This window comes from Geotrypetes seraphini, chromosome 2 (assembly GCF_902459505.1).
Source record: "Geotrypetes seraphini chromosome 2, aGeoSer1.1, whole genome shotgun sequence".
Taxonomy (NCBI): Eukaryota; Metazoa; Chordata; class Amphibia; order Gymnophiona; family Dermophiidae; genus Geotrypetes; species Geotrypetes seraphini.
In genome coordinates, this window is record NC_047085.1 from 210,369,986 (window position 1) to 210,383,268 (window position 13,283).

The 13,283-nt window shown below is 42.6% G+C and overlaps 1 protein-coding gene across 2 annotated transcripts in view; it reads right to left on the bottom strand.

Moving 5' to 3' along the window:
* Positions 1-2,020: 2,020 nt before the first annotated feature.
* LOC117355817 overlaps positions 2,021-13,283 on the bottom strand; it is a 33,771-nt gene continuing 22,508 nt past the window's right edge. For both annotated transcript variants that reach the window (XM_033934872.1, XM_033934871.1), the window contains one exon: positions 2,021-6,255. In XM_033934872.1, the coding sequence (XP_033790763.1) occupies positions 3,170-5,845 (2,676 nt within the window). In that variant the 5' untranslated portion in view covers positions 5,846-6,255 and the 3' untranslated portion in view covers positions 2,021-3,169. The remainder of the gene's footprint in view (positions 6,256-13,283) is intronic.

The following is a 13,283-nucleotide window of genomic DNA, read 5'->3' on the forward strand; positions in this document are numbered from 1 at the left end:
CTGATGGAGGAGCTGGGATATAACACAAGTATAGAAAGCTAACCAGGTAATAAGTATAGAAACCCAACCAGGTCGTGCATGTGCAAGACCGGAGGGTTAGGACTTCGATGGGAAGATAGGACTTCAATGAGAAACCAAGGTGGCAAGGGAGCCCCTTCTGGTGATTCAGACAGGTCGTGACCTGTTTGGGCCGCCGCGGGAGCGGACTGCCGGGCAGGATGGACCTATGGTCTGACCCGGTGGAGGCACAGCTTATGTTCTTATGCCAGATATGCAGGAGGAAATGGGGGAGAGAGAGGGAGCTATGGAAGCAATGGCAGACTTGCTGCCAATTTTGGAGTGGCAAGGCAATTTTTTTTGGGGTGGCACTTGCCATTCCATGCCACCCCATAGCAATGCCTATGTGATTTATGTTCCTTTCCTGGAAACAGCTTGGAGGGTGTCAGAAGCCCAGGCATTGGGTAGCCTTGTGGTGGCAGCCATTTTGATAGTGTCTTGTGCTAGCCTGTGACATCCAAGTGCAAGTCCATATACACAGATATATGCACATACGACAGCTCACACGGATCACTAGATGCCCCACTTCCATTTTTTTTTTTTTTTACAGTATGCACACTTATTCAGTTCACCCTTTATAGAATACAAGTTCTTTTTACTACTGATTTTAGATATACCCTATTTAACTGAGCATCTGTTATAGACTTGCCCTTCATGTGTTTTTAAGAAAAAATTTAACACACTGAACTTGAATGACTTGTTTCCTCAGTCTAGTTGTAAGTCATAGAGCATGTCTCTCAGACCTACAAGCTGTGTTAATGATGTTCTTAGTCAATTCCACTTTGCATGACTGAATATTTGCTGGATGCTTCCTGTTCAGGAATAACTCATTGGCAATAATAATCCCTTGTCAAATGCAGATCAAGTTATGAAATGAATAAGAAAAGATCAGATTTAACCAGGGTGGAGTATTACAGGAAGAGTTCCAAGAAAATATGAAGTTCAGGAAGTAGAACTGGATGTATACATTCCAACTTATCCTCATTGTGAAGCTGACATACTGAGGAGAGTACCACCCTTATAACTAAGCAGATTACCTCCACAGACTTCAACAGCATTGCTTTCTTAAAGGGGAACTGTCACACAAATGATTTTCTTCCATTTTGCATAGCTTTTGTAGCATTATGAAGAGATCTCAGCTTTACTGAAATATTCCAATTTTACTTTTATCCGCTAATAAATTTATGATTGGTTGGTTCTATTACAAGAATTCCTGTTCTCACCCTCACTCTTCTGACCTACATCATGCTTACAGAATTTACAGTATTGCATACCAAACCCCATGACATAATCAGACTATTACAACCAAGTCTTGGTTTTCATTTCAACTATATGTTAAGATTGAGTGAGTTGATATTCAAAAGGATATATGTAGTTAACTTCAGAGTTGGTTTTCAGAATAGGAAAGAGATACATTTAGATATATAGGGTCTCCAGTGTATAAGACCGTGTCTACTCATATATACAGTCATGTGAAAAAATTAGGACACCCCATGAATATTCAGTTCTTTCTTAAGATATTTTCAGGAAATTCTGGGAATTTCAGATAAACTTTTACCTCCACTGTCTCAGGTGTACTATTTGCCTACTGGTGGTCAAAGTCAATATCAGAGGTCTGGACCTCATGAGGCAACGGATGTCTCAGTGTTACTGGAGATGTCAGATAAAGAAATTGCGACCCCAGCAACGTTAATAATATCTGTTTTTCTTCAACCAGATAAGGCATGGATTCTGAGTTTACTCTTTAAGAACAAACAGAAAGAATTTCTTAGACATAAAATACAGATGTTTTCCGATATATCATGTGAAACGCAGACGCTGTAGCGTGGCCGGTCCTCAAGCTCGCAGTAACCGGCCCACGCTTACAATATTCTCCCCAGCGTGCTTCCTCAAGATGGAGGAAGTCCCTGTTGTGCATAAACTTATCCTATGTGTATAAACAGGATGGCCTCACACAGGTAAGTAATGAAACAAAAATCAAATTTATTGTTCAACTGACAAGTCCAAAAAAAATGCATCAAAAGAAAATGTATTCCAAAAGGTCTTTGGCAAAAACATGTAGAACAACATAATATGATAGTAACCAGCCTGGTCTGGATATCTGTCTCAAAGTTCTTTATCAATGTCCCAGGTGTAACAGAGTTTCTTGATAGTACTTGACTCTCCCAGAGTCTTATTGGAAAATAGGCAAACTATGCATGGTGCACTGCATTGTACAGTACTGCCTCATTAAATGCAGTAACAAAAGATTGGCAGATTTGTCAAAGAGTTCCTTGTTATCAAAGGAAAAGAAACCTGCAAACTATTCACCATGGTACTGTGTAAATCCTGTCTCAAGCTTACAGGATATTCACACCTGCTGGAAAGAACTTGCTGAAGTTTCTTTCACAGCAGCTCTTGATAAGCAAGAAAAAAAACAACTTCTCATAACAGCAAAACCCTTGGCTAGCATACATTCCATTAATTAGCAGACTTCAAGAAAATCCTCATGTTCAACAGAAATGGAAACATTCAACAAAACTCAGCACAAAAAAACCCAATTCCAAACGAATTGATTTCCATTTCTTCAAATAGTCCCACCTCTGGTAAAGTGTTACAATCCATAGCTTCACCTTCAGGATTTACCAGGGTTGTATCATCTGGTTCTGTGTCCAACATTTCAATGTCTCTTGTCTCAGGGGGACTTGGAGGCTCCTTCCACCTGAGAGCTTCTCCTCTGTCTCCTTTCTTCTTGGTCAGCCAGCTCTCTAAATGCTGCCAAGCTGCTGTACCACGCCCAGCCCTACTCCGGGGTTGAACTTCTTTTAGCTGTGGTTGCCTTCTCCCCTGCTTAGCCAGCTTTCCACAAAATGGAGGATTTAAAGGGGCCTTACCAGATTTCACCAGGCTGTGTTCTGCATTAGGTCTGAACACAGCCTGTGCTTTCTGTTCTTGTTCCTGCCTCACAGGGACAACGTGGTTAGCCCGGACTAGTTTCAGGGGGTGTTTTTTATCATTCTTCCCTGGCACAAGGCCGGCATTGGACTCGGGCTTGTGACATACCCTCCCCCTTAAACCATGACCACCCGGGCATGGTCTAACTTCCTCCGGGTTCTCCTGCAAACGGGAAAGCCTAATAGCAATTACGGGCCTTACCGCCCTTCTTGCCTGTCTGAACTGTAGGTGGCTCAGGGTCCCTGAAGTCATCGGGCCATCGCAAGACCGGCCCGCCATACTTGGCTTCTAAGCTCTTGGCCTCTTCCTCTTCCTCAGTTGCCATATCGGTGACTTGTTGGGCTAAGGCAGTCATAACTTCAGCCATACTACCCAATTCTTCGTCCCGTATTTTATTAACCTGACCTTGAATGTCTGCCATACCCTTTTCCAATCCCTTTAAGGAGTTCTGATACAGGCTAACCTGTTGTTTCTGTTGTTCCACCTGCTCTTTAGGAATGTGATTCTGCTTTGACCACTTTTCAGACTCCTGCTGTTTGTCAGTCAAAGCTTTACATACCATTTCAAGGTCTTTTATATTCTGGACAACCTTTTGTTGTTGGGACAAATTACTAGCAAGCTGTATCCTAACCTGCTGTACCTGGTCATCCATCTGAGTCACTAAACTTTGGAGTTTCTTATACTCTTGCTGACATTGTTCTACAATATCTCCTGTAAGCTTTTTAGACCAACCTTCAGGGGGTTCCTGGGTAGGAGTGTCATGGCCTTCCCTCTGTTTCCTTATCAGAATTGACCACTGATGTTGAGCTGCTTCCAGCTCTTTCTTCCACTCCTCCCTTTGTTGGGCGCTTATCTGCTGTAAGTCCCCTTTCAGCACCTTAATATCTTCCCGCAGAGCCCCTAAGTTTTCTCCCTGAGTGTCAGCACTCTTCTGGGTTCCTTCCGGGGAAGTGCACTGAATCTCGGCCCCCTCTGTGTTCCCTGTAGAGCCAAACCCTTTTTGACCCCTCTTTGTGTCACGGAGATGGGTCCAACGTTCCAACTTTGCGTGCCAAATGCGCTCACATATCATTTGGGCAATACGTTGGCCAGGCTTAACGCTATAGTCTGCGTTCCCTTGGTTGACTAATACAACCCCTAGGTTACCCCGAAAATCAGGATCCACTACTCCTGCAGCTACATCAATGGCATGTTCTAGGGCCAAACCTGATCGTGGGGCTATCCTAAGATAGGACCCGGGCGGCATAGACACCTGCAGGTCTGTATGTACCAGGGCTCTACTCTTAGAGGGAATTATCAATTCCTCCGCAGCATACAAATCAAAGCCCGCTGCCCGTGAATAAGCCTGTGTAGGGGCGTGAGCATTATCAGAAAGAAGCACCCACCGAATTACTGGGGTCCATCTTTTCCGATGAGGCCCCCATCCCTGGGACCTGCGCCAGGAGGGACGCCTAAAATGACCACTTTCCTCTGGGATGTGGGCACCTAGCACCTGCTTGGCTACCCCTGTAAGGGAATCATTTTGTTCGTGTTTTCCCACTCCCGCTAGGTCCTTTACTGGGGTCTGGGTAAGCCAATCCCTCCCTAGAATCACCGGATAAGGAGAGGAATCTAAGACAGCCACGGATAGATGTCTTCTTACCCCCCCATAATCGACTACAACAGGGTGTAACGGGTACTTCCTAACAACCCCATGTATGCAAACTATGGGCACCTTTTTATCAATCTTTTTACTTTGTTCCTTTCTGAGCAGCTGGTGCCAGAAGGATTGAGACACTACCGACTGTTCGGCCCCCGTGTCTACCAGAGCATTCACTTTTCGTCCTGCTATGGCCACCTGTACTCTATATTCCCCTGAAATTATATCACAGCCTCCCCGACCTATTACAAAATCTCTTCTTACCCGGCAGTTCCGCTGTATATGGCCCACTTTACCACAGCGGAGACATTTGGGTCCTTCCCTACGTGCGGGACCCCCGGGCTCAGGAGTTTTCATCTCCCTAAAGGGTGGATTTTGGGGAATGGTGTGTCTATTGGTATGTGTAGACTCTTTCCCTGACTCACCTCGGGAAGAAGGAACTAGTCTAACTTCCCCTGCAGAACCCCTAGCATCCAAATAAGCCTCAGATACCTCTAATACTTGCATAAGGCTCTTACAACCCTGCTTCTGCACCCAGCCTCTGAGCTCCTTGGGCATAGATTCTAGGCATTGCTCTTTAATAATTTCAGCAAAGAGTGCCCTAGGGTCAGCTAGGCAAGGTTGTAACCATCGCTCAGCCATTTTAGTTAGGCGCTGGACAAGGGCCTTAGGTCTTTCATAGTCACCCATTTTGGCCGATCTAAATTTCTGCCTATAATGTTCATGGGTGTAGCCTAAGTAGTCTAAAATGTGTGCCTTAACATTTTGGTAGTTGCTGGCTAAATCAGGGTTCAAGGTTTGGAAGGCAGCCAAAGTCTCGCCTGCTAAACATGGTAGCAATCGTGCTGCCCATTGTTCCTGCGGCCAACCAGCGGCATTGGCCGTCCTTTCAAAGGCTGACAAAAAGTCATCAGGTTCATCATCAGGTGTAATTTTATGCAAGTGCATCCAAGCCAATGGATTGGCTCCTACCAGCTGTTGGGGTGCCGGATTTACTAGCGGGGCACCCATCATCGGTTGTTGTGGGGCTTGAAAAAACTGCACAAACAGTCTTGATTTTTCCCCCATTGCAGCCATGAGTTCCTGGTGCTGTGTCATTGCACAGTCCTGTACCTGGTTCCAGCGGTCCTGGCTTGTCTGGAAGACCTCCTGCATCTCCTGGATTTGCTTCTGGCGTTCTCCAGCAATCAGGGCCAACACCTGCTGCTGCTCCATCTCCAACACCTGAAATAGAACAAAAAAGAAAACAAAAACCAAGTGTGGCTCCTTTTAAGTTTTGCCTGACCCTCCTCCCACAGCATAGCCGACCAGCCTCCCTGAGTGATACTTTTATCCTCAACAGCCCGTTAGATTAGGTACTCTTACCCGCGGTACTGATGAGTCTGCGCACTGTATCACTCTGGTACTTGGGAACACTCCGACTCTGGTCTGGATACCACTGCTCTCCAGGATGGGTCTTGCGTCCGACTCCGAGCCTCTCTGAGCTTGGACTGTTCTCCAAAAGAACTGGAACACTGGCTTCCAAGGTCCCAGCACAGCTGATTTCCGGTTGTCCTGTGGTTTGTCTTCCGGTGTCTGTAAGTCACTAGTCCACCAGTGTAAGTCCACAGCTTCTCAACAATCAGCTCCAACCAAAAATTCAAAGGTAAGCCAAAAAAAAACAATTATTATTATTATTTTTTTTTTCAAAAAAAAATTTTTTCAACAACAGGGGGTGCTGTATCCCACTTCTGATACCACGTGTAGCCTGGCCGGTCCTCAAGGCTCGCAGTAACCGGCCCACGCTTACAATATTCTCCCCAGCGTGCTTCCTCAAGATGGAGGAAGTCCCTGTTGTGCATAAACTTATCCTATATGTATAAACAGGATGGCCTCACACAGGTAAGTAATGAAACAAAAATCAAATTTATTGTTCAACTGACAAGTCCAAAAAAAATGCATCAAAAGAAAATGTATTCCAAAAGGTCTTTGGCAAAAACATGTAGAACAACATAATATGATAGTAACCAGCCTGGTCTGGATATCTGTCTCAAAGTTCTTTATCAATGTCCCAGGTGTAACAGAGTTTCTTGATAGTACTTGACTCTCCCAGAGTCTTATTGGAAAATAGGCAAACTATGCATGGTGCACTGCATTGTACAGTACTGCCTCATTAAATGCAGTAACAAAAGATTGGAAGATTTGTCAAAGAGTTCCTTGTTATCAAAGGAAAAGAAACCTGCAAACTATTCACCATGGTACTGTGTAAATCCTGTCTCAAGCTTACAGGATATTCACACCTGCTGGAAAGAACTTGCTGAAGTTTCTTTCACAGCAGCTCTTGATAAGCAAGAAAAAAAAAAACTTCTTATAACAGCAAAACCCTTGGCTAGCATACATTCCATTAATTAGCAGACTTCAAGAAAATCCTCATGTTCAACAGAAATGGAAACATTCAACAAAACTCAGCACAAAAAAACCCAATTCCAAACGAATTGATTTCCATTTCTTCAAATAGTCCCACCTCTGGTAAAGTGTTACAATCCATAGCTTCACCTTCAGGATTTACCAGGGTTGTATCATCTGGTTCTGTGTCCAACATTTCAATGTCCCTTGTCTCAGGGGGACTTGGAGGCTCCTTCCACCTGAGAGCTTCTCCTCTGTCTCCTTTCCTCTTGGTCAGCCAGCTCTCTAAATGCTGCCAAGCTGCTGTACCACGCCCAGCCCTACTCCGGGGCTGAACTTCTTTTAGCTGTGGTTGCCTTCTCCCCTGCTTAGCCAGCTTTCCACAAAATGGAGGATTTAAAGGGGCCTTACCAGATTTCACCAGGCTGTGTTCTGCATTAGGTCTGAACACAGCCTGTGCTTTCTGTTCTTGTTCCTGCCTCACAGGGACAACGTGGTTAGCCCGGACTAGTTTCAGGGGGTGTTTTTTTATCATTCTTCCCTGGCACAAGGCCGGCATTGGACTCGGGCTTGTGACAACGCGTAGGCGAGAATTTCTTTTTTCACTTAAGCCAGGAGTGTTAGCTTTAGGGGCTACTTTTTGCTTGCAACACTTGCAAGTGTATTGTTCATCACCAAATGAATAAGTATGTTTTCTTTGAACCTTGTCAATTAACTACTTTCTTGTCTATATCCCGGTTGGATAAAGGAAAATCTTAAGCTCATTAGAAAGTTATGCATTTTGTGTTCAGTTTAAGGCAGTGATTCTTTAAGTGTAAGTTTACTTCTATTTTACTCACTAATTGTGTAAGTTTTGGATCCAATTTGAGGACTTGAGTAAAGTTAAGCCACTGTAACTTTTATGTTTATTATGAATTTACTTGTTTAACAATCTTATTTTGGATTGTTGTAGATTGTATTTGGCTTGATTTCTTTTCTGTACAAGTTTAATGCTTGATTATTATTTTGAAATCCAGAAATAAATAAATAAAAAGAAATGCTCACATATCAATGTCAAATTTTTTTTATTATTTATCTCTGGAAAAAAAAATGATGTAATTGTAGGTAAACAACAAAAATTTTCCTTGATTTACTCATGAAACATAAGATATCCACAAAAATATATATTCTAACCGAGGAATAAATTAGGACCCCCCCCCCCCCACACACACATATCCTCCCACTTAAAAGTGGCTCAAATCACACACAGGTGTATCACATCAGGTGCACATGATTAGAACATCGTTACTCAGCATTTTGAAGGTTTGCCCTACTTAAACCTCATGACTGCTGCAGTGAGAGTGAACACCATGTGAGATCAAAAGAGCTGTCTGAGGCCTTCAGAAAGAAGATTGTTTATATATCATTTTGTTTTCATTAACTTATTTATGTGTATGTTTCTATTATGCACATATTAATGAATTAAGGGTTTTTCGTACAACTGGTGTTGCATATACATTTAATAAGGTTTACACACATGATGTTCACATTATTATGTACACTGTTATATTCCACACTAGTTTTTTCCAGTAGACTCCTTTTTTTCATCACACTCCGGTTACTTTGGGACTTTTCAATTCACTAAATGGACACTGGTACTCACACTATATCCTTCACTTTTGTATATGTTGTTTTTATGCTTTCCTAGATAGCCTTAACTTCATTGGAGCTTTTGTTTTTGTGTTATAGACATCTCTATTCACTTTTAGAATTGCCATTTCCCATTTCACTTAGCCCCTCCTTCTTTTTCACATCACACAGTTGTTCTGACCAATCATGGTAGATTGTGCCCTCCCTTTTACGTATTTAAATGACGTTTCTGTTTACATACGGTTTCATTGCTATTGGTTTTTGCAGCACTCTTCTCTCCACATAAAAGGTAATGTTTTAAGTTTTGTTCCAGTATTTGTTTAACTTGTTTTCTCCATTCTCTCCACGTCAGTTAGTTCACAGTTATTGGCCTAGTTCTTATACATTTGATCCGTGTTACCAGGACTAGTATCTTTCTTGCTTTAACAGTGCAGTGCGTAGTCTTCATTGCAATGCAGCTACTTCCACTGGAAATGCTCACGCGTTCTTTTTTCTTTTTAGTGTCTCTAGTTTTTGTATTTTTAATCTAGTAGGTAGTTTTTTACATTTTGTGGTTTTTAATTGCTAAGTCTAGTTTTCACAGCTTAAGGATGAGTCATTCATTGGCTCTTTATCGATTCATACCGGAAGTTTTTCTTCTTATGGCATTCATTGTCTTATATCCATTGTGGTTTTTAGTGTCTTATTGTTTTTTTACCCTAACATGGTATATGATCCATATTTATAACATTAGCTTATGGTTTTCCTTTTAATAGTTTACCTCTCGTGTCCAGATGAAATCAGCCCTTTACTCGCTAAGGATGGACAGCTTTTAATCTTTTTTAGATAAGACTACAATAAATGCATTTGAATTTTAACTATGTATCATGACACAAGTTTTTATATACGTTTTTTTATATATACATTTTTAACAACTCAAATTTCCTTTGGATTAATAGTTCTACCACGTATCTACAATCATATGGGTATGTATGTTGTTTTGCACAGTAATTTTCTTATTTTTCCGTTTTTTCTTATTTTTCTCATTTTCAATTGCCTTGTGTTCTTGTCTATATAGCTTATAACACAGTTTCAATGTATACACATTATAATATGGTCACTAACCTCGCCCAGAGGGGATCTTGAATGCACTCTGCTTTTTCACTGCACTCTTTGTTTTGACTTTATCTTTCATCTTAGTTTTGCTAAATTTACTTTTATGTTTTTTCCTTATTTTTTGTTTAGCTTCTTTTATTGCAACTCATCACTTCACTTGTTAGTTCTGTTTCAATTCTTACATCACACCACATTTTGTGCATGATGTCATACACATCTTTAGATCCACCACAATAGATCTTTTATTTTTGATTACATATTACTTCATTGTACCCTGTTATCCACAGGACCCCTGAAGAAGACATTTTGTCGAAACGCAGACCGTGTTGGGTCTTGCCGCTACCAGCGGACTAGGTCCTTTAGGTTTTTATGGGGATTATTTCATTTTTATGTAGATTGTTTTATTGTATATTTGGAACTTTATTTCTTTTCATTAAAGTTGTTTTCAGGACCATCGTCACTCCACAGTGTTTTTCTTGCTTTCTCTTGGATATTCTTCTCTGTGGAATTATTGGGGTCAACTTTTGTGGTTTGTGTGTCTTCATTTTTTCACATGACTGTATAATAGTGAATAGAGTTGGTAAGGGTTGTTTATTGAATGCCCCATCATCTCTCCCAAGCAAGTACATGGCTCTGACAAATCTAGAAAACAATCAGCTTTTGCTACAGTGGTCAAAAATGGTACCACAGAAAGTCAAGAGTCACAGTGTCCACAAGAACCTAGCTCTTAGTCTACAGCAGAGTACAAGAAACTAAGGAAAGAAAACAGGACAGAAAGAGAGAGAAGGCATAAGTGAGGGGGTAGTAAAGGGAGAAAAACAAAGTTGGGAGGTAGAAGGGAAGGAAGAAGGAAAGAGATGGGGCTGGGGGCAGATGAGGAATAAAGAGTGCATGGGGGAGAGGGAAGAGGATGAAGGGAAGTAGATGAGAATGCCTAAGGATGAAGAGATAGAGAAACAGAGAAGACCAGGTGGAAGGAAAAGGAAAAGTTAAGAGACAATGCTTGGGGGAGGGAAGAACAGAGTGACTGGGAGAGAAGGGAAGGAATAGATCAAGAATGAGAAAGAGAGGGAGGAAGGAAGGAAGAATGCCTCAATGAGATTGGGAAGTCAGGCTAAAGTTGATCACACTGTGTTGCTATATATTTACATTCAAAATTGTTAATCAATAAAAGTATCCTTAAGGTTGATTTGCTGTGAGGTCCCTATGATATGTTTGGGAAGTCCTGACCTACAGGACAGTATTTGTTCAGATTTCCAAGGAGCAATTAGACTAATTGAAGGAGGCACCTGAAAGTAGCTTGAGGACAAAAAATGTGTCTGATCTAAAAGGGGAACCATGTAACATAAAAATACATGTTCTTAATCTTTATTTGGAAGATCAGGCATTTTATTATTAGACTAGTCTTTAAGCCCGTTACTTTAACGGGTGCTAGAAAGCAGCCCCTTTTCCCTCTCCCCCTCCAGTTCCTCCCTGATTCTCTCTCCATTAACGGATACTAGAGTAGATGTCTGTATGTCTGGTTTTGTTTTGTTTTTTATTTGTCTCTTTCTCCTTAGACGCTCTCTGTCTATCTGTCATTCTTTCTGTCTGTGTCTGTCCCTGGCCCCCTGTCTGTCTATCTTTATTTCTAACTCTATGCTCTTCCCTCAATCCTGCATGTGACCTTTTTTCTTTCTCCTCTCCACTTCCTTCCAACTTCTGCTTCCCCTGTCCCCCACACTTCCATTCAGTGTCTGTCTCCCTCTCTCTAACCATTCCATCTACTATTCACCCTCTGTCTTGCCCTTTGCATTCACTGCCCTATCTTCTCTTTCCATCCATTGACTGTTCTCTCTCTATCTGTTCCATATGGCATCTCCTCCTTCCTTTCCCCCTTCCTTTTCCCTTGGTCTGGCATACCTTTCTCCTTCCCTCCATGCCCTGCCATCTCTTCTTCCCTCCAAGCCATTCTCTCCCCCTCTGCTCCCTTTCCTCTTGGCAGCAGCAGCAGCATTCACAATTCATTGCTGTTGCCGGCTTCAGGTCTTCCTCTCTGGCAGGTTCTGTCTTCATGAAAACAGGAAGTAGGCAGGACCCGCCAGAGAAGAAGGCCTGAAGCCGGTAACAGCAGCAAATTGTAAACGCTGCTGCTGGCTGAATCACCCGAGGCAGATCGCTTCTCTCCCCTCCCAGCCCTCGGTAACTCTCTTATGTCTCCCTCCCAGCAAGATGACCTTAAGAAACCTCCAACAGTGGACAAACTGCCGGCGCCGCCATTGTGAAACCACCACCGCAACCGCCACTCTCCTGCCGGTCCTCTAAGCGCAAGTAATAGGGGTCCGACAAACAGCCAAATACAGCCTCCCTGAACCTACCCGGAGACTCACTGCGCGGGGGGAACCGCCGCCGGCGTCGCCGCTATCACCACCCCCCTGAGCCGCCACTACTGCTGCATCCGTAGCTGCCCCGCTCCCCACGCTGCGGACCCAGGCCGGGGAGGAGGCGGTGGCGGCAACGGCAACAACAGTGGATTCCGGGAGCAGCGGCTGCCTTCCCCGCCTCTCTCGCCAGCCGACTGCCGAGATTGAGGAGCCGCCACCACGAAAAACTTTGTGCGGCCGTTGTAATGCTGGTAACAGGAGAGCAGGATGTCCAGCCTGGGGTCCGCACATGCGCATTCAGCGGCCACGGAACTACTGATCATGGAAGCACGCGGATAGGAATGCGCATGCGCGAGTTAGCCTTTTATTATATAGGATTCTACCAGAAGGTTCAGCAGTGCTTCCCATCTCTGTCCTGGAGGCATACTCAAGTTAGGTGAATTTCACTGCTATAGAGAACTGATCTGAGAGAAGAGTTAGATGGTTTTGCATTTAACCGCTATTAGCATACTCACAGTCAGTAGGACATAATGAGCAGGACTGTTCCTTGACTGCAGTAAAAAATTTTGATCTTGGCAAAAAATTCAAGAGCATTTGGGATAAACTCATAGGAAAGTTGGAACATGTGATCATATTGGCCAAAGCAAAGAAAGTCTATAGAAGATACCAAAAGGAGAGAAATTTGTTTACATAATCTGTATTAACTAGGGATGGGCACAGGCAAAATGTTTGGGGTTTTCCCCCAAATTTTCAGGGGAGGTTGGTTAGCTTCACAGGTGTTTTGTAATAGCAATTTTTATGGGGGAAAAAAATCAGTGGAGATGACCAAAATAACAAGCAAAGAAATAAATAACCGGGTTCTTATGTTTGTTTATTATGCACTTGACACCCCGCTGGTTGTAAAAGGTCACAGTGGCTTATAAACAAATCATAAATGTAAAGAACGCCAATTAATCAATAGTAAAGTAAACAAATAAACAAAGCATCCATTCAATCAACAATCCAATCAATCAAGTAAAACAATAATAAAATAAGTCGATACTAAAATACTGTAAATTAAAAATATTAAAATGAAGTCATGTAAATACAAATATATTAATATCGCTGTAATTGGTGCTCTTAAGCAGATCTCCCAGATCATGGTTCCTAATGGGCAAGAGGGAGTATTGGAATAGTAATAG